This window comes from Capricornis sumatraensis, chromosome 9 (assembly GCF_032405125.1).
Source record: "Capricornis sumatraensis isolate serow.1 chromosome 9, serow.2, whole genome shotgun sequence".
In the NCBI taxonomy this organism is placed as follows: domain Eukaryota; kingdom Metazoa; phylum Chordata; class Mammalia; order Artiodactyla; family Bovidae; genus Capricornis; species Capricornis sumatraensis.
The window spans coordinates 65,635,854-65,660,861 of NC_091077.1; the positions used below are offsets into that span (position 1 = coordinate 65,635,854).

General features: G+C 47.7%; 1 protein-coding gene and 1 non-coding gene across 3 annotated transcripts in view; one reads left to right on the forward strand and one right to left on the reverse strand.

The window, feature by feature from the left end:
• LARP1 (La ribonucleoprotein 1, translational regulator) overlaps positions 1-25,008 on the forward strand; it is a 62,998-nt gene that overhangs the window by 24,252 nt on the left and 13,738 nt on the right. Inside the window, exons 2-10 of one of the 2 annotated variants that reach the window (XM_068979623.1) lie at positions 16,198-16,259; positions 16,523-16,588; positions 17,494-17,668; positions 18,558-18,686; positions 18,763-18,963; positions 19,063-19,225; positions 20,044-20,188; positions 23,263-23,437; positions 23,562-23,731. In XM_068979623.1, coding sequence (XP_068835724.1) covers positions 16,198-16,259; positions 16,523-16,588; positions 17,494-17,668; positions 18,558-18,686; positions 18,763-18,963; positions 19,063-19,225; positions 20,044-20,188; positions 23,263-23,437; positions 23,562-23,731 — 1,286 coding nt within the window. The remainder of the gene's footprint in view (positions 1-16,197; positions 16,260-16,522; positions 16,589-17,493; positions 17,669-18,557; positions 18,687-18,762; positions 18,964-19,062; positions 19,226-20,043; positions 20,189-23,262; positions 23,438-23,561; positions 23,732-25,008) is intronic. The other variant, XM_068979624.1, reaches the window with a different exon arrangement.
• Positions 20,742-20,813, reverse strand: TRNAC-GCA (transfer RNA cysteine (anticodon GCA)). Its single transcript has one exon. It is a non-coding gene; the product is annotated as a tRNA-Cys (tRNA).

A 25,008-nucleotide genomic window follows, 5' to 3' on the forward strand; every position in this document is an offset into this window, starting at 1 on the left:
TAAGAGCTAACACATAACAAAGACTTACATGCTTCCCCAAGTACTTAAAAAATAGCAACTCATTTAATCCTCAGAATCCCAGTAGGTTAGAAACTGTTTCCATTTACAGAAATCCAGAGTCACTGAGATGGGAGTGGCAGAGCTGGAACTCGAGTCCAGGCTCATTCTTAACCATTGCACTGTCCGGCTACTGGTGGTGAAGGCTACTGGTGGTGAAGGCTACTGGTGGTGAAGGCTACTGGTGGTGAAGCGAAGGGGGGGATGTGGGCTGACCACGGGGATGGAGCAGCCCAGTGAGCTTTCCCCAGAGGTATCCATTCTGTAATTCTCGCTTGTGTTCCTGCAGTTTGTTTTTCCTGGGCCTTGCCTTAATCTCTGAAAGAGACCAGATCTAAGGGTTGCAGGTCTTACCCTGGGATGAGGACAGAGTGGCCCCTGAAGGGAAAGTGCATTGAATCCGCCACCATCCATGTCAGCTCTCACGTCAGTCATCGGTTTCTTGGGCTGGATCCTTGTCAGTCTTACCCACTTCTGTATCCACAGTACGTAGTATGGGCTGAATGGTTGTTGAGATGAAGAGCATTTTTCAGTGGTTACCAAACTGGAATTATAAATACGTTTGTGACTGCTGTCCCTTCTCCTGTTCACAACAGACATTGCTAATTGATCACAGGCTTTTCCTGAGTCTGTCTACTGAGGTTCCTCAGTACAGCATCCCAAGCAGTTTAGATCAACTTGTTGCAGGTAGAGTTCAGATTAAAGCTTTATATAAACTGAGCCCTCAGAGGATAGGGACTGTCTTGTTTACTGTTACTTCTCTAGTGCCTGGCACACAAAACCCCTCATGTCAGTGGTCATGTTTCATAATAGAGTGGCAGGAGCCCAGGGCCGACATCTTTAAAAACAAATTGATGTTCTTGGAACAAACCAGGAAGCTCACTGAGTCACAGTTCTGTCTTATTGTGTCATCTGGGGAGAACCATGTCCACCCTTCCTACCTCAAACTGATATTGTGAGACTTAGATGCCGTGATGGATGAGGGAGACCTTATGAACCGATTAGTCACGAAGGATACAGAAAGGGTAATTTACCTGAATGGGTAGCTTATGCTTTCTTCAGCTCTCCCCTGTGCCCTGAAGCAGGGCCTACACAAAACCTCTACTTTTCTACTTCCCTTTCTCTCTCTCTAGTCTGTTTTTTGTCCTGTGGGATCTCTGCAGTTTCCTCTATCTTCCCCTTTCTCATCTGCTGGAGGAGTTAGAATTCTCCTGGGCTTGGTGTAGCCAGAGCCCAGGCCTTTGGGTTACAGGCCACCCTAGAGTGTTGCCTTCACAATAAAGAGTGCTCTGATTCTTGGCTGTGCTTTGCCCCAGTCCCCTGTCCTAAACGGCATTATCCTTGCCTGGCAGATGAGCTAATAGGTTCAGAGAAGTGGATTCTGGTACTGATGGCTTCAGTCCCTTGTAGGGTCTGCTTGAGCTGGAGCCCTTTGGGATCTCAACCAAGTATCTGTCTCTGGCAGTACTGAGAGACCTAGGGTAGCCTGGGCTTTCAATTTCAGATCCTTGGTGTCAGCTCCCTTCTCACTGTGTGACCTTTGGCTAGCGACCCAGCCTCCAATAAAACTGGAATAGCTTCACCCTTGGGAGGATTAGAAAATACACAAAAGGCCTACAGCAGGAGGCCTGAGGTAAATGCTTAGGAAGGTATAAGGATCCAAACCTCGGGGCACTGGGTGAGCAAACAGCAGGGTTTAAAGGGAGAGTGGAAGCTGTAAGAAAGAGGCAGACAGGTCGCTTCAGAGCCTGCCTTCTCCTTGTAGCACAGCCATAGGTAGGAGCTGATTGTGAAACTGAACCTTGAGCTCAACCAAGACTGACTTTTGTGAACTCAAGTCTGTCAAGACACTTGGCTCACTTGTGCCTTCTTGGCTTGACCAGTCTTGGTTCCTGACGCTAGCGGTTGGATGGTGGTAAAGAGTGGAGGAGCTCCTTGGTGCGTCTCTCTTGTGACTGCTCTCTGTGTGTAATTAAAACTTGCTCCCTCCTGCTCTTCTGAGCTAGTTAGTTCCTGTCTGCACTCCAGTCCATAAGTGTGAGACCCTGGATTGACATGTGGAGAACAGAGGTCCCTTCCTGCCAGTCTCATTCACTGGCGGCTCAGTTCTCAAATACTAATTGGCATCAGCATTGCACAGGAAACTTGTTAAAAATGCAGATGCCCATGCTTTGCCTCTCTCTGCAAACTGCTTTTTTGGAGCTTGGGGGAAGTCAGGAATCTGCATTTAACCCAGGTCCCCCACATTCTCAGGTGTTCTTACCTTATGGGCATGGTGTTGCAGTCCTGCTAGCTCAGGGTCCCTGTTTCCACAGTCATGAGGGTGAGGGGCTTCTACACAGCCTTCTGCTCAGGGACTCCAGAAGAGTGGAAGCCAGAATAGTTCTGCAATCTATTTTTCTTTTTTAGACATTATTCGATATTTAATACAATATAAAAAGAAAAACATTGAACAAGAACCCATGTACCCACCACTGTTTCTTAAGAAGCACACCCTGATTGTAAAATGGTGTGGTTTAGTTACTCAGTCGTATTCGACTCTTTGTGACCCCACGGACTTCATCCTGCCAGGCTTCTCTGTCTACGGGATTTTCTAGACAAGAATACTGGAGTAGCTTGCCATTTCCTTCTCCAGGGGTTCTTTCCGACCCAGGGATCGAACCCGTGTCTTCTGCATTGCAGGCGGTCTCCTACATTGCAGGCAGATTCTTTACCAACTGAGCCACCAGGGAAGCCCAATCAGTTCTAAAATACTAATACTAGAAAATCTCCCAGGCCTCCAAAGCAAAAATAAACAAATGGGGCTTGATCAAACTTAACAGCTTTTGCACAAGAGGAAATCATAAACAAGACAACCTGTGGAATGGGAGAAAATATTTGTAAACAGTGCAGCTTGCAAGGGGTTAATTTCCAAAATATTCAGACAGCTCATACAGCTTAATATCAAAAAAGAAACAACCCAGTCAAAAAAGGGGGCACAAGACCTGAATAGGCACTTGTTCAGAGAAGATACACAGATGGCTAATCGGCATATGAAGAGATGCTCAGCATCACTAACTGTTAGAGAAATGCCAATCAAAACTACAATGAGGTATCACGTCACGCCAGTTAGAATGGCCATCTTCAAAAAGTCTACAAGCAACAAATGCTGGAGATGGTACGGAGGAACGGGAAACCCTCCTACACTGTTGGTGGGAATGTAAACTGGTACAGCCACCACAGGAAAACAATATGAAGGTTCAGAAACTAAAAATAGAGCTACCATATAATACAATTATCCCACTCTGGGGCACAGAGCTGGACAAAACTATAATTCAAAAAGATACACATAACCCCCCCCCACCCCCCGCCCAGTGTTCACAGCAGCACTATTTATAATAGCCAAGAAGAAACCTAAAGTGTCCATTGACAGATGAATGGATAAAGATGGTACGTAGGTACAGTGAAAGATTAATGAACCATAAAACATGAAATACTGCCTTTTGCAGCAGCATAGATGGACCCGAGATTACTATATAAAGTAAAACAGAAAGACTAGTATTCTATCACTTTTGTAGAATCTAAATAAAGACAAATGAATTTACTTACAAAACGGAAGCAGCCTCACAGATACCGAAAGCAAACTTGGGGGAAGGAGAGAGAGAAAGTAGGAGTATAAGATGAACACACTGCTATACATAAAATGTGATTCCCAAGGTGGCTCAGATGGTGGTTAAGAATCTGCTTGCAATGCAGGAGATCCAGGTTTGATCCCTGGGTCTTGGGTCAGGAAGATCCCCTGGAGTAGGGAATGGCAAACCCACTATAGTATTCTTACCTGGAGAATCCCATGGACAGAGAAGCCTGGTGAGCTACAGTCCATGGGGTCACAAAGAGTTGGACATGACAGAAGTGACTTAGCATGTATGAAATAGGTAAGCAAATAAGAATTACTGTATTGTACATACATAGGGAATTATGTTTGATATCTTGTAATGTGGAAAATTCTGAGAGAGATGGGAATACCAGACCACCTGACCTGCCTCTTGAGAAATCTGTATGCAGGCCAGGAAGCAACAGTTAGAACTGGACATGGAACAACAGACTGGTTCCAAATAGGAAAAGGAGTATGTCAAGGCTGTATATTGTCACCCTGCTTATTTAACTTCTATGCAGAGTACATCATGAGAAACGCTGGACTGGAAGAAACACAAGCTGGAATCAGGATTGCCGGGAGAAATATCAATAACCTCAGATATGCAGATGACACCACCCTTATGGCAGAAAGTGAAGAGGAACTAAAAAGCCTCTTGATGAAAGTGAAAGAGGAGAGTGAAAAAGTTGGCTTAAAGCTCAACATTCAGAAAACGAAGATCATGGCATCTGGTCCCATCACTTCATGGGAAATAGACGGGGAAACAGTGGAAACAGTGTCAGACTTTATTGTTTTGGGCTCCAAAAATCACTGCAGATGGTGACTGCAGCCGGGAAATTAAAAGACGCTTATTCCTTGGAAGAAAAGTTATGAGCAACCTAGACAGCATATTCAAAAGCAGAGACATTACTTTGCCGACTAAGGTCCATCTAGTCAAGGCTATGGTTTTTCCTGTGGTCATGTATGGATGTGAGAGTTGGACTGTGAAGAAGGCTGAGCGCCGAAGAATTGATGCTTTTGAAGTGTGGTGTTGGAGAAGACTCTTGAGAGTCCCTTGGACTGCAAGGAGATCCAACCAGTCCATTCTGAAGGAGATCAGCCCTGGGATTTCTTTTGGAAGGAATGATGCTGAAGCTGAAACTCCAGTACTTTGGCCACCTCATGCGAAGCGTTGACTCATTGGAAAAGACTCTGATGCTGGGAGGGATTGGGGGCAGGAGGAGAAGGGGATGACAGAGGATGAGATGGTTGGATGGCATCACTGACTCGATGGACGTGAATCTGAGTGAACTCTGGGAGTTGGTGATGGACAGGGAGTCCTGGTGTGCTGTGTTTCATGGGGTTGCAAAGAGTCGGACACGACTGAGCGACTGAACAGAACTGAACTGAATAACCTAAAATAGAAAATAATCTGAAAAAAGATATATATAACTGAATCACTTTGCTGTACACGTGAAACTTTAACTTAGTATTTTAAATCAACTATGCTTCGTAAAAAAATTTTAAAAATACTAAATGCAGTGTTGTGGTTCTGAGTAAGCCCTGTCAGAATTAGCAGGTGAAACTTATTTGGTCTATAACTTCAGCTATGTCCAGAGGAAACCTAACTTAGAATTACTAAGCAGATTCCTGGTTCCACTGTTCCTGAGCAAGAATCTCTGGAGCGTGGGACCCAGGATTCTGTATTTTGACAAGCTCCTCAGGAGATAATTTTTTTGCATCCTGAAATCTTAGGGCTCAAGTCATTTGTAGCAGTGGTGTCAGAGGTAGATTGTACCCTTGGAAAACTGGCTTCATCTAAGGTTGGGGGCAGGAGAAGAAGGGGACGACAGAGGATGAGATGGCTGGATGGCATCACTGACTCGATGGACGCGAATCTGAGTGAACTCCGGGAGTTGGTCATGGACAGGGAGGCCTGGTGTGCTGCGACTCATGGGGTCGCAGAGTCAGACACGACTGAGCAACTGAACTGAACTGAAGGTTGTGATTAGGGTGATCACTGAGTGTGAGGATAGAATTCAAAGATGTCAGGAGTGCAGATGACTGGATCTTCACACCCCAAGCATAGTCCTTAGTAGAGAAGGTGAAGCCACCCAGAGGGGAATTCTTCCATGCCCCGAGAACAAGGGCTGTAGCACCGGTGCCGGGGCTGGTCAGTCTCCCGACCACCAGGCCCGTGCCCCGGACACTTGGCTCACTGTCATGGAGCATGGGCAGTGGTTCTTTCCTACTGTGGCCAGATTTCGCTATTAAAAATACACGATCTCTAATTAAATTTGATTTTCAGATAAGCAGCAAATAAGTTTTTTAGTATGCTGCTACTAAGTCGATTCAGTCATGTCTGATTCTACAACCCCATAGACGGCAGCCCACCAGGCTCCCCTGTCCCTGGGATTCTCCAGCCATGAACACTGGAATGGGTTGCCATTTCTTTCTCCAATGCAGGAAAGTGAAAAGTGAAAGTGAAGTCGCTCAGTCGTGTCCGACTCTTAGCGACCCCATGGACTACAGCCTTCCAGGCTCCTCCGTCCATGGGATTTTCCAGGCAGGAGTACTGGAGTGGGGTGCCATTGCCTTCTCTGTGTCTCAAATATTGCATGGGACACAATTAATCTAAAAATTTACTATTATTTACCTGAAATTTGCTAAATCTGGCAAATTGTTATCTTTTTTAAAAGATTTTTATTAAAGCACCAGATTCAGTAATTGACTCATTTTTAAAAAACAATTATTTTTAATAATTAAAAAATGCATTTAAAGATACATATTAATTTTCTGTTTACCTTTGCCCTTAATTTAAGCTGTTAAACAATCCTGTGAGCTGGCAGCCACCGTGAACCCCTTGCATAGTTTCAGAAAGTGAGAGGTTAAGTCTTGTTCTAGGATCTTCCATGCAAGGTGCTTTTCTGCTTCCTGATGAACCTGCTTGCTTGGCTTTCATTCCTCTGTGGCCCTGTTAATGCCTATCAAGTTACAAGCCACATGAGAAATTGGTCAGATAAGACCATCTCCCCTGGCTTTAAGAGTTCCTTATTTTGATGGCAGCTGGTGGTTAGAGCATTCTTACGCTTACGTGGACTCCCAAGTCCGGGATAGCTGCTCTGTCCTTCCTCTTAGCCCAGGGGCCTACTTGGTTGGGTAGATGGGTAATGTAGGGGTCACGTCTCCTCTGTATTTGCTGAAGTGGGGAGGGAGTGGAATAGGTCACCAGTGAGCAAGGGTGTGGAGTCTGCTGGTAGGGCAGCCTGTCTCCTTATCCACAGTGTCCAAGTTGGGGTTTCTTATGTATGAAGAGACCTCCAAGGCTGGCCCAGGCTCAGCAGCAGAAACAGATCAACTACTTTTGTGGGGAGCAAGGCCAATCTGGCTAAATTGGGTTAGGGGAATTAGTCTTTATCCAAGCACTTCAGTTCCCCTTGTGCTTCTGGAACTATTGGCAAGTCTCTACCATTTCTGCTGAAGTTTTCCTGTTACCAAATGTCCCCAACCTGCAGGGCTGGAGCTGTTAGGATCTGAGCATTGCAGAGAGCAGGAATCTGAGGATCAGTGAGGATGCCCAGCCTGCCTCACTGGATAGATGGCTGGTCAGGCCCTTTGGGGCCTGCCTGGTGCACATCTTCCAGAGGGGCTGAGAGCCTCCCCTGGAGAAGTCAGGTCGCTGGTGAAACTGGGGCCCTACGCTCCCAGGTCCATTTCAGCCAGAGCACCCCTCCTTTTCTGTCATGTAGTCCAATTCCATGTGAGAAGCCGTTCTTAAAAACAGGGACTTCTGGGTCTCTATTATAGGCATCATCAGTGGGTGTGCAGAGCAGTACCTGCAATGTTTGGGTCCCTGAGGCCCTGCCCCCCAGTCTGTGAATTAATGTAGTTGTGTTGTTGAGTGGCTTCCTGACCTGTGGGAAAAACTCTGAATCACAAGGCAGAAACTGGATGTCCAGTGCTAGCTTCACAACAATTCACCGGGCACTGGGCACAGCCTGGTCCCTCCTGAGCTTCAGTTTTCCTGTCCATACAATGGCATGAGTTCTCAAGTCCCTTCCAGCCTTTCTCTCCAGTAACAGGGATAATCCAGAGTAGTTTCTTAGGGATTCGGAAGCCTCTTGCAGCAAAGAATGCCTTAGACTTAGGACAGTTAAAATGAGTTTGTGTTAGGTGGTAGGTAACCACAGGCACAAGGGAAAAGGAGCTTTGATGTCAGCAGCCTCCTGCATAAGGACGATGGTGTCAGTGGGGCAGCAGAGCATTGCAGCCTGCCTGATTGGCTCTGAAATCCAGGGCCTGCCCCTCAGGGCTTAGGAGAGCCATGCAGGAGCCCACAGGCTGGATATGGCTTGGAAAAGTTTTGTTTTTTAATGTGAATTCATTAATAGTATTTAGAAAGCAGAAAATTACTCTTCCACACCAAGTTTATTTTTCTGTATTTCTTGAAAGCTCAGATGCTCTGGCAACATAAGCTTGCATTCCTGTGTGGTGTGGCGACTGCCCTTGAGTGGGTGGCTGCCCTCTGAGCTGGTGTCCGTTCTTACCATCTTGGTGGTTTGTGATGTAGCCCGGGGCCTGGGGGCTTGCGCCTGAAGTCTGAGGCCTCCGGGGAGATTCAGTGCTGTTTTCTTTGCTGCACACGCTCTCTGTTCTGTTTTCCACAGCTGATGTCTGGTGTTTGGGTGGAAGCACACTGCTTCCAACTTGAAGGAGAACAGGGCTAGGTCTAGACTCCAAAAGCATTGCAGCTGCCAGACTGCACAGCTGTGCTGTTCAGACGTAATGCAAAGGGGTAATTAATTAACCTCTTTACCCAGAAAAGAATGCTCTGGAAGTTCTTTGAGAGGCACCCATACCAATGTAGAATTCTTCATTCAGCAAATACTTCCTATGGGCCAGCCATGAACAGGCTGCAGTCCTGGGTTCCAGGGGCCAGTGAGCAATGCAGAAAGATTCCCTACCCTTGTGGAAATCCCAGGCATTGCCTATATAGGGCATGTTGCTGGCTGGTGAAGCCCAAGGTAGAGTCAAGCTGTTACCTGGGTTTTAGGCTACCTAAGGCAGGTGGCCTCTCTGAGCCTCAGTTTCCTCATCTATAAACTGGGAGTCATCATCACCTTACCTGTCTCCTAGCGTGATTGTGAAAAGTAAGTGAGCCACTGCGCGTGAGCAATTTGTGTGGATAGTGTATGGACATAGTAATTGATTAGTCTGGTGCGGTTGAGATGCACACAAATGCAAACATTTCAGGGGTTCATGAGTGCTCTGAAGACCCCACATGATAGACTGAATTAGAACTTGATCCAGAGTTGCTAGTTGGGCAGTTAAGAAAGGCCTTGAGAAGAATTTACGCTGAGATCTGTGAGTAATGTCACACAGTATATATACTCTATGACCCTGGGCAAGTCTCTTCCCTCAGTTTCCTTTTCCAAGCAACTGGAATGTCTTTTTCAGGCAGTTACATGAAATAGCACAAAGCAACTTAGAGCAGTTATTGGCGCCTACTCAGCACTTAGTAAAAGGTAGTTATTAGAATTACTGTTCTAACTAGAACCAAATGTGCTCTTCAGAAAGGCTGGGTCAGGTAGCTGGCACTTGAAGGCCAGAGGCTTCACTGGCTGCTGGTATATTTCAGCTGTGATGATTATTAATTAGCTTTGGGGCAGGACTTCAGGGAGTGGTACCGGTAGTGGGCGTGACCACACCCACCCCAGGGAGGCTTACTTGGGCAGAGAGGGTCACCGCAGGCTAAAGGGTCACCACCAGCTAAAGATAGTTGACTGGGGCTGGGCCGGACCAGGCAGTGTCATGTGACCAGAGCCTGCCACCTGTGCTCCTCCTCCCAGGCCCAAGGGGCGCAGACTCTTCAGGAGCTTGCTTTGAGCGGAGTCCCATGAGCTGGACTTCTGAAGATTTCCTCTGTCCTCTCATTCCTTTCCATAACGGCACCCTTCAGCCCCCTCCTGTGTTTCCTCTGAACGTCTGGGGGAGATCAGGGTGGGAATGCCGGTCAGAGAGACCTGTCTGAAAAGTGGTGGCAACAGTAGGAATCAGTGAACAAGGTGAGGATGGTTAACAAAGCTTTTTTATTTTTTTTTTAACTCTTTAGATGAGTGTTCATGCCGGGGGTAGGGTTGGTGTTGGGATTAGTGGGGATGGGATGAAAAGTCGGTGGTCCCCAAACTCCTCCTCTATGACCCCACCGCACCCCCAGGCTGGATGACAGCTGAGAATACACCAGACTTTTCTGACTGTGCCCCGAAGCTGGCCTGGGAGGGATGGGCACAGGTGGGTGATATAATCTAGACTCCTGTTGGCATTGCACTCTCCCTTAATGGTTTCTCTGCCTTCTGCAGTGAGAGTCCTGGGCTCCAGCTCAGGCAGTGGTTGGGGCAGAATCTATGTCAGCTGGATGCCTGTCCCTGCCCCTCACCCTCATTGGGGCAGAGGTAGAAATGGGGGAACTAGGGGGTGGGCCTAGAGGCAACGCCTCTTCCCTCACAGGACTGTGGGGGTGCCAGATAGGTGTGTTAGGGGGCAGTTTGCCTTGCTTCTCTCTGGGTGGGGAAGAAGGGGATTGTCAAGTTGCCAGTGTTCAATCCTAGGAATGTCGCTTGCCTTGCTCCATGATCTTAGATTTCCCTGTAGTGGGCCTTGGTTTTCTCCAGTGTGTAGGGCGATTTGAGGGCCTGCCCTGTTGACCACAGTGAGGAGGTAAATTGGACCCTCCTGCTAGTGGTTGAAAGCACAGGATTTAGAGTCAGATTGCTTGACTTCAAATCCTGTTCTGTTGCTTGCAGGCTGTGATCTTGGTAAATAACCTTTCCACCGTGTTCCTTCGTTTCCTCATTTGTAAAATGAGACCAGTTAGAGGAGCTAACTCCGTGTTGGAACAGCGCATGGCATCTCATAAGTGCTCACTGTTAACATTAGTACCACCACAGCTTGGTGCTAGCATCTCTTCTGCTCTGATGAGAAGTCTCATTGCTTCTGATCTTACCTTCTCTTCCCTCTCCCTCTAGATAGGAATATTCTGTGTTCAGTTGAGGAAGGTGAGGGAGGCCCAGGGAAGGTGGCTGGTAGGGAGTGTCTCTAAGATTATACAGTTGATGAGTATTGGAGTCTAGACTAGGTTCCGCTGGGACCCAGCAGTGCCTGTGACACTTGTTTCTCTGCTTGGGGGAAGGCTCCAGCTAAAGGCTGAGGATTGAGGCCATAGACTCAGGAACTAGCACTTGGAACTGCAAAGCTCAGCTGTATTGCCAGGTCCTGAGCTAGATGCCAGAATCACTGCTATGAAAGCGGCCTGGTACCTGCTGTCAAGGAGGGTGGGGTGGGGTTGAGAGTAGATAAGTAACCAGGCAGCTAACACAGTACAGTGAGAGCACAGAGCCGGGGTAGTTCACCTGGGATCTGGTTGTCACTTCAAGAAGTTGACCTAACAGCCATAGGAATAGTTCAGCAGACAGATACGAACGCCACTAATGCAGCCCCTAACAAATGACCTTGTTCCCCAAGGCAGAAGTTCTTTGCACTCAGGGTAAATTCAGCCTTTTTAGATACTTCGCTAATCTCCAGGAGATGATGCCAGCCCCAAAATAAATGTTTGGCCTTCCCCTGTCCTCCTGGCAATAAGGCATGAAATCTCGTAGTTCCTCTGGCCAGCCTCATCCTTCAGGCCTTCTCCCATCTAGCCCGGCCCCGTCTCACTTTTCACCCACACGCATCCCTCAGTTTCATTTCCAGCTTTTCCCTTCCTGTTACCAGTCTTTATTTACTTAGCTGTACCAGATCTTAGTTGTGGCATTCAGAGTCTTCAGTCTTCTTTGGAGAGTGGGAATCTAGTTCCCTGACCAGGGATCAAACCCAGGATCAAACCCTGGATTAAGAGTGCAGAGTTTTAGTCACTGGACTCCAGGGAAGTCCCCTTCTTATCAGTTCTTTTTTCTCTAACCTGATGAGTTTGACTCATATCTGCATACCTTCCCTAGTTTCTTGCTAGTTCACCAAGTCCTTGCACCTACATCTGGCCCTTCTAGGTAGCTTGCCCCTGTGCCCTCCCCCAAAGGGTCAGCAGCTTTAGGATCTTTCTGGAAGCAAGCGGTGTAGAAAATACAGTTGGGACCTCCTTGATTGTGCAGTGGATAAGAATCCACCTACCAAATGCAGGGGGAAGGGATTTGATCCCTGATCCAGGAGGATCCCACAGGTGGCAGAGCAACAGAGCCTGTGAACCAGAACTACTGAGTCCACGCTCTAGGGCCCGAGAGCCACAACTGAGGCCCACACACCCTAGAGCCTGTGCTCCGCAGCAAGAGAAGCTGCTTCAGCGCAACTGGAGAGGAGCCCCTGCTCGCCACACCCAGCAGTGAAGGTCCAGTGCGACCAGAAGTAGACAAATGGAAAGCGCTTTTTAAAAATGGACTTGACCTTTGACCAATACAGGTTTGAACTGTGTGGATCCATTAATATGTGGTTATTCTCAATGTGAAAGCAGTACTGCGTGATGTTAAGTTGGATTTTTCTAGCCTGTTGGGGCTGAGTGCTCCCAACCCCTGTGTAGTTCAAGGGTCACCCATACTTCGTGCTTTTACTTGGGTTTATACCAGGTGTGTTTGGGCTTAGGCCTATTTGTAGGCTGACCGAGACTCCTTGAGGCCCGCTCTCTTCCTCTTCTGTGCTGAGAAAAAGGTGGAGTGGCTGAATTTCTTCAGCTGAAAGGAACTTCAGGCCTTCCCTCTGCTCTTCCTTCCTGGTGTGGCAGGGGTTTATACCACAGCCTCCCTGGGGACTGAGGCAAATCCCCCCCTCCCTCTCCTGGGGAGACCTGCCCTGGAGCCAGCCCCTTTCTTCGGGGGAGGGGGGCTCAGTGTGTGGGAAAAGAGCCAGGCGCCGGGAGAGGAGGGTATTGGTTTAGCTCCCCTTCTCTTCACCTCTCACAGTCTTAAGTGAAAATAGTGAGTTTGCTGATCAGATAGAGCTTCATGAAAAATCTCCTGGTCTCCCTGTTCCCTGCCCCACCCCGCCTTGACAGCACAGAGAGATTCTGGTGTGCTTCATTTAATACACGAATGAGTGTGTGTTTGTAGAAAGCCCTTTGACCCTCTTGGAACAACATTCAGTACTGGCTCCTAGCAGACTCCATTTTCACCTCTTGCATACCCCGGCTAACCCCTGCTTGCCTTGATGGAGAAGGGAGACACTCAGAGAGCCTCTGCCTGCCATCCTCCTCCCCCTGAGTGCTGGGCTCACCTCAGCCCACCTCAGCACACCTCTCTCTGCCTGGGAACCTCTCCCCAACACCAGTGACTCTTCACCAGGAGATGGCAGGACGATGCTCTGAGATCACACCAGGAAGGCTTTTTGACCCATTTTCCCACCAGTGGACACATGGAATCTCTGGTGAGCTGGAAGGAGCACTGGACAGAGGGAGCTGAGGCTTCTAGTGCCCATCCCGGCTCTTCCCTAGGGAAGCCCCTTATTACCCTTCGGGAGCCTCAGTTGCCTATCTGAACGGAAGAAATCAGAACCACGGGCCTTTTTTGCTGCTCTCGTGTCCTACAACTGTTTTCTTGGGCACGTGCGAGGTGGTGAGTGTAGTGCGTCCCCAGCTGGGCTTGGGTCAGTGGTGGCTGGCAGTGGTGCTGGACATAAGGACTGGCCTCTTGCACAAAAGATTGGTGTTCATTGGGAGCTGTTTTAGATGCTAGGCCCTGTATATTGTGGAGCTGCACTGTGTGTGCCCACGTTTGTACACACGTGCATGCGCCTGGTGAAGGTGGATGGTTGGGACGGGACCCAGAAAAGGATGTGTCATTGAAGTCTTTTTTTCCAGCCTACCCCCAGGGCCTGACAATAGCTCATCCGAGCCTTCCTGTGTTTCCCTGGGCCCTGTGGGATTTTAACAGAGCTAGGGATTTTGCTTAAAGGTAGCGGTGGTTCTCTCTCCCTAAAGTGTTTCTCTGTCTCTCTGGGGAAATTTCTTCCTTAGAGCAGGGGCAGCCTGAGGCCCTACCTGAGAGCAGAGCAGGAACAGGGTACTGAGGGTCCTTGGGATAGAGGGAGGCTAACTAGGGATGGGGCCTTTTCAGCAAACTTTTCAAAGGGCTGACTGATTGGTTTTCCTGGGAGTGCCCAGAGAAGCCACATTCCCCTGGTCAGCTTGGGATTGGTGGAGGAGTAGGGAATCAGTGGGGTCTTTTAGTGGAAGCAGGGCACTCCCATTAAGGAGAGCCTGAATTTATAGCAGAACTTTACCATTTGTGATCTTGAACAAGTTGTTAGGCAGGGTAATTACAGGATCTGATTCTTTCCAATTTTGAAACAGTTTTTGTTCAAGGAAATAAGACAATGACCCAACAAAACTTGGCTTTAAACCTTTTTGGTAGTCTTCAAGAGCACTTTGCCCTCTGAATCTGATTTCCCATTCCACTTTCATGATAATGACGTTGATGGTGCTGGCCTTTTGGCCTGCTCTTGTCCTGGTAGCATGCAGGGAGTGTTTTTGGGGTCTATAGGCTGGGTCCCTGGAGAAGTAATTACTGCCATAGCTCATGTGTAATCGAGGGAGTTGATCTTCTAACAGCTGCCTCTGCTGGTCCTAGTAGGGAGCTGCGTGGTATGAGGCTGCTCTGGGCCAAACTGGAGTTAGCAAGAGAATCAGTGTGGAGTAAGGAGTTCCCGTGCCCTACGGGCTCCATCGTCTTGGAACTGAAGAGATTTTCTGGTTCTCCACTGCCCAGCACTGGGAATAGGGGATGCTGTTGGGTTGGGTTATAGAGCCCCAGCTCTCCTTCGCCATGTGGAATGTCTTGAGGCAGTGGCTCCAATATGGGGTAGAAGCCAAGAATTCAGTGGCCTCACAATTAGGAATCAGGCAAGGACTCCCTTCTCATTAAGGGAACATGCATCTGATAAAGAATTGGAACATTCCTTTTGAGACCAGCTGGACAAATTTCTCTGCTCGGGGACTGGGGGCAGCTCTTGTCCTGGCATGGCTGGCCAACAGTGGAGGCAAAGGGATGGGTGAGCAGAGTCCCGGGTTGTGTCTTATCCTGTGGGTCTCTGGGAAGGAAGGGTTCATAAACTCCTGGTCTTCAGAACCAACTTGGAAAAACAAGTGTAAGTGTAGAAAGGACCAGACTTATTAGAGCCACTTCCTTATAAAAAAAATTTTTTTCCCCCCTTTTAAAAAGCCCCTGGATTTTCCTGGCTTGCCAGTGGTTAAGACTCTGCACTTCTATTGCAGGGGCTGCAGGTGCAGTTCCTGCTCAGGGAGCTGTGACCCTGCGTGATGCTGGGTATAGCCAAAAAATAAAAATTAAAAGTAATAAAAATAGGAAGCTCTTTTCTGCCCTGGTTGAAACTACTGGAGAATCCCAAACAAAATTAAATCACTGTAAACATACTACTTAAGTGAAAGTGAAGTCGCTCAGTTGTGTCCAACTCTTTGCAACCCCATGGACGGTAACCTACCAGGCTCCACAGTCCATGGGATTTTCCAAGCAAGAATACTGGAGTGGGCTGCCATTTCATTCTCCAGGGGATCTTCCCAACCCAGGGATCGAACCCAGGTCTCCTGCATTCCAGACAGATGCTTTACCGTCTGAGCCACTAGGGAAGCCCAAACATAATACTGAAGTCCTGGTAATATTTGGTTATATGTCTTCCAGAGTTCCTACTATGTGTATTTGTATGTATACCTTTTCAATTTATTTTACAAAAATAGGATTATAATTTTTTTTCATTTACTGTGTTTATGTTTTCATATCAGTAGAGATCATTATCATTTAAGAACACTCTGGAAGTTACTCAACTTTTATTTAGCCAGTTCCCTACTGTTATAAATTATTGTCAGTTTTTTTGAAATTATGAATAGCTCTTTCAACATCTTTGCACATAGGCCTAAACACTTGTTTAATTTGTATCATTAGGATAAATTCCTAAAGGTGGAACCATTGAGTCAAATGTGGGCGGGTGATGGTCTCGCTTTTCCTCTGGAAACTTGGAAGGCAGGCACGTCTTCCGTCGGTGGCTACAGATCACTGAGGACAGAGCTGCACATACCTTAGAAGAGGGCTTGGACTTCTTGGTTGCCCACTTGGGTTTTTGTCTTGCCTTCCTAAGTCTACTCACACGAAGGCTTCTAGAATGTTTGAGCCAGAGAGAGTCTTTCAGATTCCTTTATGGGATCTGCTGTGATGCAGGAGCCCTGAATTACAGAGCAAATCCTGCCATGGACATAGAGTCTCCAGGCCTCAGTCCCCCTTACGCAAGAGGGTAAGAGCTGTGAGAGACCAGTGTTGAATTCTGGGGTTTGGGCTGCCTGCTCTTCCATGATCTCACTTTCCATGCTTTCTTCAGAAAGCGGAGTTTGAGCATGTGTCCCTCTTCTGTCCACCACGTCTTCAGTCTGGGAACCTACAGGTTGCTTGGTGGCGTGGGGCAGTGATGAGGGTGAGGAGCTGGTCGGGGCCCTCTCTGAGGGGCGCTGTATAACCACCTCTCCTTTCTTGCTTCCACAGAACATTCTGCCCCGGCCAAGGTGGTGAGGGCAGCAGTTCCTAAACAGCGTAAAGGTGGCAAGGTAAGAAATACGAGTTGGCAACCCAGGCGTGGGGGTGGGCTTCCTGGATGGAGGTGGTAGCCTCTTTTCTGTTGTAGTGAGTGCTTCTGGGCTGCAGGGGATTTCTGAATAGCAGAGGCACTTTTTCTGGGTCTTTGTTGTGGATGGTTCTCGTGGACAGACTGGTTTTGGTTTATGATCTCTTGGTGGAGCTATATTTTGGATGAGGGCCTGAATGGTGGAGGCAGGGTTACCCTGGAACCCTCACAGAATGTGCCTTGCAGGTTGGTGACTTTGGAGATGCAATCAACTGGCCAACACCTGGAGAGATAGCCCATAAGAGTGTGCAGGTGAGTCTGTGGGGAGGGATGGGCAGGTTTGAACTCCGTCTGCATGTTCACATTTGGCCTCAAGCTTTCAGAGTCTCGGGTGTTAATTTTCTGTTTTTTAAAAGGAGTGGTTGGAAAATGTGGGCAACATTGAAATAGTTAAGATTCATCCTTTGAGTCCTTGCTGTGTGACAGAGACTGCCAAGTCCCGTTTATCCATTATTTCACCTAATCCTCAGTGATTCCTAGATAGGCCTTTCGGTAATTCCCATTTTACGGATGAGGCCGGGAGGGGAGGTTAATCACTAGTCCTTGATGGCCAGGTGGGAATTGAAAGTCAGTGTGTCATGTTCTAAAACCTGTGTTCTCCACTTGGATTGTGTGTGAGTGCAGCAGAATGGTCATTAGGGCAAGTACCCACCTCCAGACCACAGGTTATGGAGAAGCTTACATAGCTTTCCTAAGCCCCAGCAGAAGGTAGACCCCTGGTCAGTCCTTTCCTCCCTACCATCTTTTTTTCTGGGCTGACAGCAAGGTCTCTCATCGGCTTGGGCCAGTGGGCTTTGTTCACAGACAGGATTGGTGTGGACAGACCAGAGGCCAGTGTCTCCTCCATCCCACAGATGATTCAAACCACATGGTCCTGTTGTAGGGAGTAAACAGCTGGCCTTTGCAGGCCACAGCCCGTGTCGAGGGGTTGTCTCTCTCATTTAGACTTAAGGGACCTGAAGAGGTGGGTTGTCTTCTGCCTCTCCCCTGTTTGACCACTCTTCCCTGCAAAGGCATCTCAGGCGTGAAAACAGGGCTATAGGATACATCCACCCCAACCTGCATCACGTGCTCCGGTGACTGGGAGCTCCCTTCTTCCCATCCTGAGTGGCTTGCAGATGCACGTCACCTCCCTGTTCCTCTGCTTCCTGCTGCAGCCACAGGCCCACAAGTCTCAGCCTGCCCGCAAGCTACCACCCAAAAAGGACATGAAGGAACAGGAGAAAGGAGAGGGGAGCGATAGTAAGGAGAGCCCGAAAACCAAATCCGATGAATCGGGGGAGGAGAAGAATGGGGACGAGGACTTCCAGCGAGGGGGACAGAAGAAGAAAGGTGAGTGACTTGGAGCAGGACTTGGGAGAAGGTAGCAGGCAGAATCAGGAAATGTGAGAACTCAAGGGCTGCTGGAGCAATTTCAGGAGCCCCCAGAAGTGCTTGAGAGTCTGGGTGTAGGCTGCTAGGCCAGCAAGCTTCCTTCCAACTATCTGTCCATCAGTTCTTTTGCTGTAACCAGCATCTGGAAAGCCCTGTCCTCAGCACTGAGGCTCAAGCTGTGCAGAAGACAGGGGGTCCCTCCCTCAGTGTGTTCTTGGTGTCTGTTGATGTATTGCTGCCTTGTGTTAGATTTCATTTAAATACAGGAGATCCCATTGCTCTGGCTGAAATGGCTAGGATACAGGTTTGGCTGCTGTCATACGTATCTGGAGGAACAGTGGTTTAACCAATATGGAAGGTTGTTTCTTTCACTTGAGAGCTTGGTAGAAGTAGGCCAGGCCTATAATGGCAGCTCTTTGATTCCTTTGTCTTGCTGTGCGTTGGCTCTTCTCATCTCAGGTGACTCACTCTACTTAGGATGGGGAAAGGGGGGAATAGCTCCTTGCTTTTTAGGGACGCACCCTAGAATTGAGTGTTTGCATTCAGCTCTCCTTGGCATGTATCTAGGGGAGCCTGGAGGTGCGGTCTTGATTCCAGGCTGCCATGTGTCTGGCTGTAAATGCATGCTCTGGAGAAATCAGTGTTGGGAGTCAACCAAGAGTGTCCATCACACTGAAGTCCACCGCTTTCTTATTTCAGGGATGAAAATGAGGTCCAGTGAGGGAAAGGCATTTGCCCGAGGTGAACAGGGGCAGTAAAAGCCCTTCCAGGGACAGAGGATTGGGGGTAGAGGTGGGCAGGAGGGGGCTCTCCTTCAAGCCTTTCTCGTGCCCACGCTATCCTCCAGGGAACAAACACAAGTGGGTTCCGTTGCAAATAGACATGAAGCCTGAAGTGCCCAGAGAGAAACTGGTCTCACGCCCTACTCGTCCTCCAGAGCCACGACACACCCCCACCAGCCGCGGGGAGATCAAAGGTATGCGCTCCCACTATGGAGGGCCTGGGCCAGGGGGTCACCCTCAGGCCTGACCTGATGCCCCCTCTCCCCATAGGGTCTGAGCCTGTCACCTACGTGCCCGTGGCCCCCCCCACTCCAGCCTGGCAACCAGAGACCAAATCGGAGCCTGCCTGGCATGACCAGGATGAGACATCGAGTGTGAAGAGTGATGGGGCTGGTGGGGCGCGGGCTTCCTTCCGTGGCCGTGGACGGGGGCGTGGTCGCGGACGGGGACGCGGACGGGGTGGCACTCGAAGTACGTGAGGCCCCTTTGGGCTCCGGGATGTCTGAGGGAGTTCAGCGGGGGCGGCAGGCGGGGATCTCCTCTCCCTCATGATGCTCGTTCCTCCCATAGCCCATTTTGACTACCAGTTCGGCTACCGAAAGTTTGATGGTGTGGAGGGGCCTCGCACCCCCAAGTACATGAACAACATCACCTACTATTTTGACAATGTCAGCAGCACTGAGATTTACAGCGTGGACCAGGAGTTGCTTAAAGACTACATCAAACGCCAGATGTGAGTGGACCGGCGTCTTCCTTCTGGAGACGTGGGTGGGGTTGGGGGGTACCTGAGGACGGAGTAGGGCTGTACAGGCCCTTCTGGGGATCACAGTGGTTGCTGCCTCTGGCTGGAGATGAAAAAGATAACTTGAGAGAACTGTACTTCTGTTTTAAAAATGAATCAGTTAATGTTTTTAAAAGGAAAGAAAATGTCTAGATTTTGTTCCCTTTGGGCCTCTATTTGTAATGGCAGCATTGTCAGAATGCTAATAGACACTCACGGAGTCCTCATTGATGAGGCCAGTGCTCAGCTTTATAGGCATTCTCTTACCTAGTTATGGAGTTACCTATTTAATTTTTATGAGCTGGGTTTTATCCGCTTTTTATTGATAAGCAAACAGGCCCAGTAACTTGCCCAACTAATAAGTGACAAGGCACAGATTTTAGTCTGTTTCTGTCTGACTTGCAAAACCTTAACTCCTAACCTCTAGTGGACTGTCTCAGTCCAGTGGGGGGAGCCATACAAGAGAAGAGATGATTGCAGTAGAGTCTGATAAGCTCTTTAGGAGCAGAGGAGAAGGTGACCAACAGTATTGGGACTGGGTTTTAAAGGATGAGGAGCTTGTCAGGTGTACCCAGAGGCTGAAGGGCAGAGAGAGTTTGACCCAAGGTTAGGGAGCCATGAGAGGATAACATCATCTCTTTCCAGCCTTTAAGATTGTAAATACAGAGGGACAGGGTTGGTCAGAGGCTGTGTGAGGTTCCTGGAATGTACAGAACAAAGAAGGCACGTTCACACATGATGGAGCAATCACACTTCTCCCCTCCACCCAGTGAATACTACTTCAGCGTGGACAATTTAGAGCGAGACTTCTTCCTGCGGCGAAAAATGGATGCTGACGGCTTCCTTCCCATGACGCTTATTGCGTCCTTCCACCGAGTGCAGGCCCTTACCACTGACATCTCACTCATCTTTGCGGTATGTCTCCCTCCCTGGGGCTGGGGTGGAGGGGAAAGAAAGATCCTTACTTAAGGAGCTGGAGTTGGGTCAAGCCGAAGAACCCCAGAAGAGTCCTCATCACATTACTTGTGCTAAGGTTTCAAGGCTTGGCCAGCCTCTCTCGCTCCCTCTCCTCGTTCCCTTCCCTTCTCTATCTCACCTTCCTCCCCCCGCACCTCTTTATCATGGAAGACAGCAGACATGGAAATTTTACAAAAGTCAACACGGTGGTGTAATGAGCCCATTACCCATGCTCAGCAGCTGTCAATTCATGGCCAGTCTTACTCCATCTGTCTCCTCATCTGTTTCCTTTCCCAGATTACTTTGAAGAAAATCTCCAGTAATCTGACATTTTATCCATGTTTCAGTTAATCTATCTCTAAAAGATAAGTGAAAGTGAAGAAAGTGAAGTCACTCAGTCGTGTCCGACTCTTTGTGACCCTGTGGACTGTAGCCCGCCAGGCTTCTCTGTCCATGGGATTCTCCGGGCAAGAATACTGGAGTGGGTTGCCATTTCCTTCTCCAGGGGATCTTCCCAACCCAGGGATCGAACCTGGGTCTCCTGCATTGCAGGCAGATGCTTTATCCTCTGAGCCACCAGGGAATCCTCCTGTTAAAGAAAAGTACTCACTGTATCATTATTACATATAAAAATACTAAGAATTTTTTAATATCACCAAATATTTGTTCAGTTGCCAATTCACCCCCATTTCAGAAGTTTTCTTTTAGTAGTTTGTGAATCAGGATCCAGATAAGATCAATACATTGTCTTATGGTATCTCCTCCTCTCTCTCTTCCCTTGCAGTTTTTTGTTGGAATGCTAGATTATACAGTTTGTAGAATTTTCCATAGGACACAGTAGTACCATTTTACATGTTTCGTACTCCAGATTTTTTGTAAATTAGTGATTGAGAGGCCTGATCAGATTCAGGTTTTTTTCTTCCTCCTTGTCGAGAATAGTTTATAGATAGTGATATTGCTATATTCTCTCAGGTGGCACTTAATGAATGCTTGCTTCATCTGGTTCTCTTTTTTGTCATATAAGCTGTAAATTACCTGTTAATTCATTAGAAACTATAAAATGTTTATGTTCTGTCTGTGTCTGTATTTGTTTGCTGGAATAACTCTTTAAGGAGGTAGTTTGCCTTATCAGCTGTTGGGTTACCAAGAAGCATGTAGTTTGTACAGGAAGGGCAGTTAAGTGCTTGATCTTTTCCTTTGTTAACCAGTTCTCAGAATTATGAGCTGATCCCTAATAACCTTCAAAGGTAACTGGTAAGGTTTCAGTTTGGTTTTTGTTTGTTTTTGTATCATTACAGACTAGTAGATTCAAGCATTTTGTTTCATTTATTGTAGTTATTATGCTAAATCAAATCATTTCCAGTGGGACCCTGGCTCATCTTGTACTTTTGTTGCCTCAGATCTGGAATGGCCTTTTTTTTTCTTTAGGACACTCTAGGCCCTTTATTTTGGGGAAATGGTAGTTCTAATATTTAGATATCACAGCCTGAGTTGTAGGGTGTTTATTGCTATGCTTGGTCGTCGTCTTTTTTTTTTTTAATACATCATGAGATTACACAGATATTTTCTGTTAATATTTCTCCAGTGTCTTTACTTAACCCAAGGATCTTTTATGTTTGTCACTATTACTTTCTCCCATGGCAAAAATGCTGATTCCAAACAACATCAGAGTAACTATGCATTTGTTTTGCTGTACACATTATGCTTACAGTACCTCTCCTAGTCCTAAATTTTTTTCCCCATTTATACGGTCAGTGACTATTTTCTGAAGTTGAAATAATTTTTGTGTGGTTGTGTACATATTAGTTTTAGTAATTTTGCTTTGCTCTCACATTTTTGGGACTGCTTTCTTACCCCTAATTTCTTACTTGTTTTACATAAAATATTTCTGTGGTTCCAAAGGCAAATGGTATGTTGAAAGTCCAACTTAAAAGATTTTCTTAACACTTTTTTCTCTTTTACTATAAACAAACTTTTTTGAATACTTCCATTAAAAAAAATAAGTAAATGCCTTTCTGTGTATTATATACTCACCCTTTCTTAGATGAATGGTAACATAGCACATGTATTTCTTCACCATTTTTTGCTTTCACTTAATGTATCTGGGAGCTGACCACTTAGTAGTAGTAGTGGTGGTAATAGAAAGATACTCGTTCTTATTTACAGTTGTGTGTGTGTATATATATATATCTTTTCATGGCTTAGCCAGTGTGTCTTTTGTGTAGGAGTGGGGTGGTTGAACTGAAGGGCAATGTGTGTATAATTTTGCTAGCTGTTACCTGATTCCCTTTCTAGTGTGTGTGCTTTCTGCAATCTCACCAGCAGTGTATGAGAATGCCTCTTTCCCGAGCCTCACCAACAGAGTATGTTGTCACGTGTTGAAATGTTTTTCTTTTCCATTTAAAAGATTTTAAAAAGGAAATTCTTCCCTGCTCTCCGTTACTTCACTCCCTTCCCCCGAGGTAGACGCCTGCAGCCCTTTCCCTGTGAACCCTGGAAAAATCTGTGTGCATTTGCATGTTTTTACTTAAGAGTTCCAACCCCAGTGGGGTCTTAAACTCATTGACCTAGACCTGTTTTTTGAGACTGTTAACCACCTCAACACATTTGAAGCTGATTTTTAAGCCTGAGTGGTGCTGGGTTGAATGGCTGTGCCATAATTGGTGTGAATTGCCTATGTACTGGCAAGTTTAGGTAGTTCCCAGTTTTTCCTTTTACAGGCAGTGTTGCTGTGAATGGCCTTTTGTCCATATCTTAGACATGTTGTCACCTGTTGGTACAAGTATTTCCCGGATTGATTCCTGGAAGTAGAATGGCGGGGTCAAAGGGCAAGTGTGATTTGCATGTTGGTACCTCTTACAAGTTTGAACATCTCACTCATCTGCTGGTTGTGGAAGATGGGGCCAGTTTTCTCATACTCTGCCAACTCTGGACTTGCGCTGAGCTCATGGGGCTCAGTCACGCCCCAGCTTCCAAGACCTCGGTCTGTCCGCGTCTTCCCTCTGCATCTTCTCCCTCCTCCTGCCCTGCAGGCCCTAAAGGACAGCAAAGTGGTAGAGATCGTTGAGGAAAAAGTACGCAGGAGGGAGGAACCTGAGAAATGGCCTCTTCCTGGTCCCCCAATAGTGGATTATTCCCAGACCGATTTCTCCCAGCTTCTCAACTGCCCAGAGTTTGTGCCCCGCCAGCACTACCAGAAAGAGACAGGTAGGTACCCTGCTGGCATGTGGATGCCTCCCTGTTGCCCTTGTCTTCTGGCCAGCAGTCCTGCTTGGGGCTGGCATCAAGAGGAGGGCTGGAGGGATGAGGACCTCCCCTTTCTACCCTTCAGAGTCAGCACCTGGCTCTCCCCGTGCGGTCACCCCAGTGCCAACCAAAACAGAGGAGGTCAGCAACCTAAAAACGCTGCCCAAGGGCCTGTCCGCCAGCCTCCCTGATCTGGATTCTGAGACCTGGATTGAAGTGAAGAAAAGGCCTCGGCCCTCTCCAGCACGACCCAAGGTGAGTGAGGCCTGTCCCCTGTCCTGGATTCTAGGGTCTTGGGCTGGAGAGTGCGGAATGGGTATCACATAGGCATAGAGCTCTGTGTTCTAAGGGGATAGAAGTCAGGTCAGGTAGTTCAGGGTTATGATGTAAGCCGCAGGTGACCAGTGAGTACAGGAAGGCTGATATGGCCTGTTTCCATTTCCAGTGGATCACCCCTCAGGACAGCCCTAGTTCTGTAGTTCCTGAGTGGCATTTTTCACAGGAGGAGATCATGCAGCCTCTGGTAGCAGTCTCATTGAAAGTTAAGTGTTTCTTAATACTTGGGTGGGTTTTTTGGTTTGATTTTTTGGATTTGTTTGGGGGCTTATTTGGCCAATCTGTATGGCATGTGGGCTGTTAGTTCCCTGACCAGGGATCAGACTTGGGCCCCCTGCAGCAGAAACACAGTCTTAGCCACTGGGCCACCAGGGAAGCCACTTGGCTGTTCTTTTTGCCTCATCTAAGTCCTTGTGGCTGCATTATTTAGCGCCGTCCCCTGAATTTGTCCTCACTGTCTCATCTATAACTCCATCAAATCCTTTGAAAAGGGAAGGGAGAAGAAGCAGACCCATGGCCTGGAGAGTGAGAGTCTAGACTGGAACACAGGTCTTCTGCCATTGCTGGCTGGTGACCTTGGGAAACTTCTTTAATATCAGAAGGCCTCAGTTTCTCTTAGGTTGAAAGGAAGGAGGGGTTAGATTGCTCTAGAAATAGTAGACCAGTATATGAGCAGCTCACACATAGTCTTCTGTTAGAGAAGTATTTCAATCTGAAACTAAGATTTGAGGAGCAAGCTTCTCCATTCACCTGCCCACTGCCATCCCGTCTTTGGATGCCTTGGTCTAGGCCTTGAGAGGAGACCTGACAGATGACCTTGTATAGAATTCTGTGCCCCTTTTTCCATTGTACCACTGTGATCGACTCCCTCATCTCCTTCCTGCCCCCGCACCCCCGACCCTGTCTGTTCTGATTTTTCAAGAAGTACCAGGTAGGCTAGAATCATGAGGAGAAGGTAGTAAGCGACAAGGACCTGACAAGGTTCAGTTCAGTCTTTAAGACTGCGGAGGCTTTGGAAAGGCCTTTCCAAAGACACCTAGCTTCCAGTCCAGAGTTAGAGCCCTCCACTTCTACCTAGCCTACCCTGACCCTTGCAGAAGAGAATAGTTTAAGATTTATAGAGAAAGCTTTTTTTTTGGCACAACAGGGAATTAATGTTTAAAGAAGTTCTGTGAGGTAAACAGATGTTTTACCTC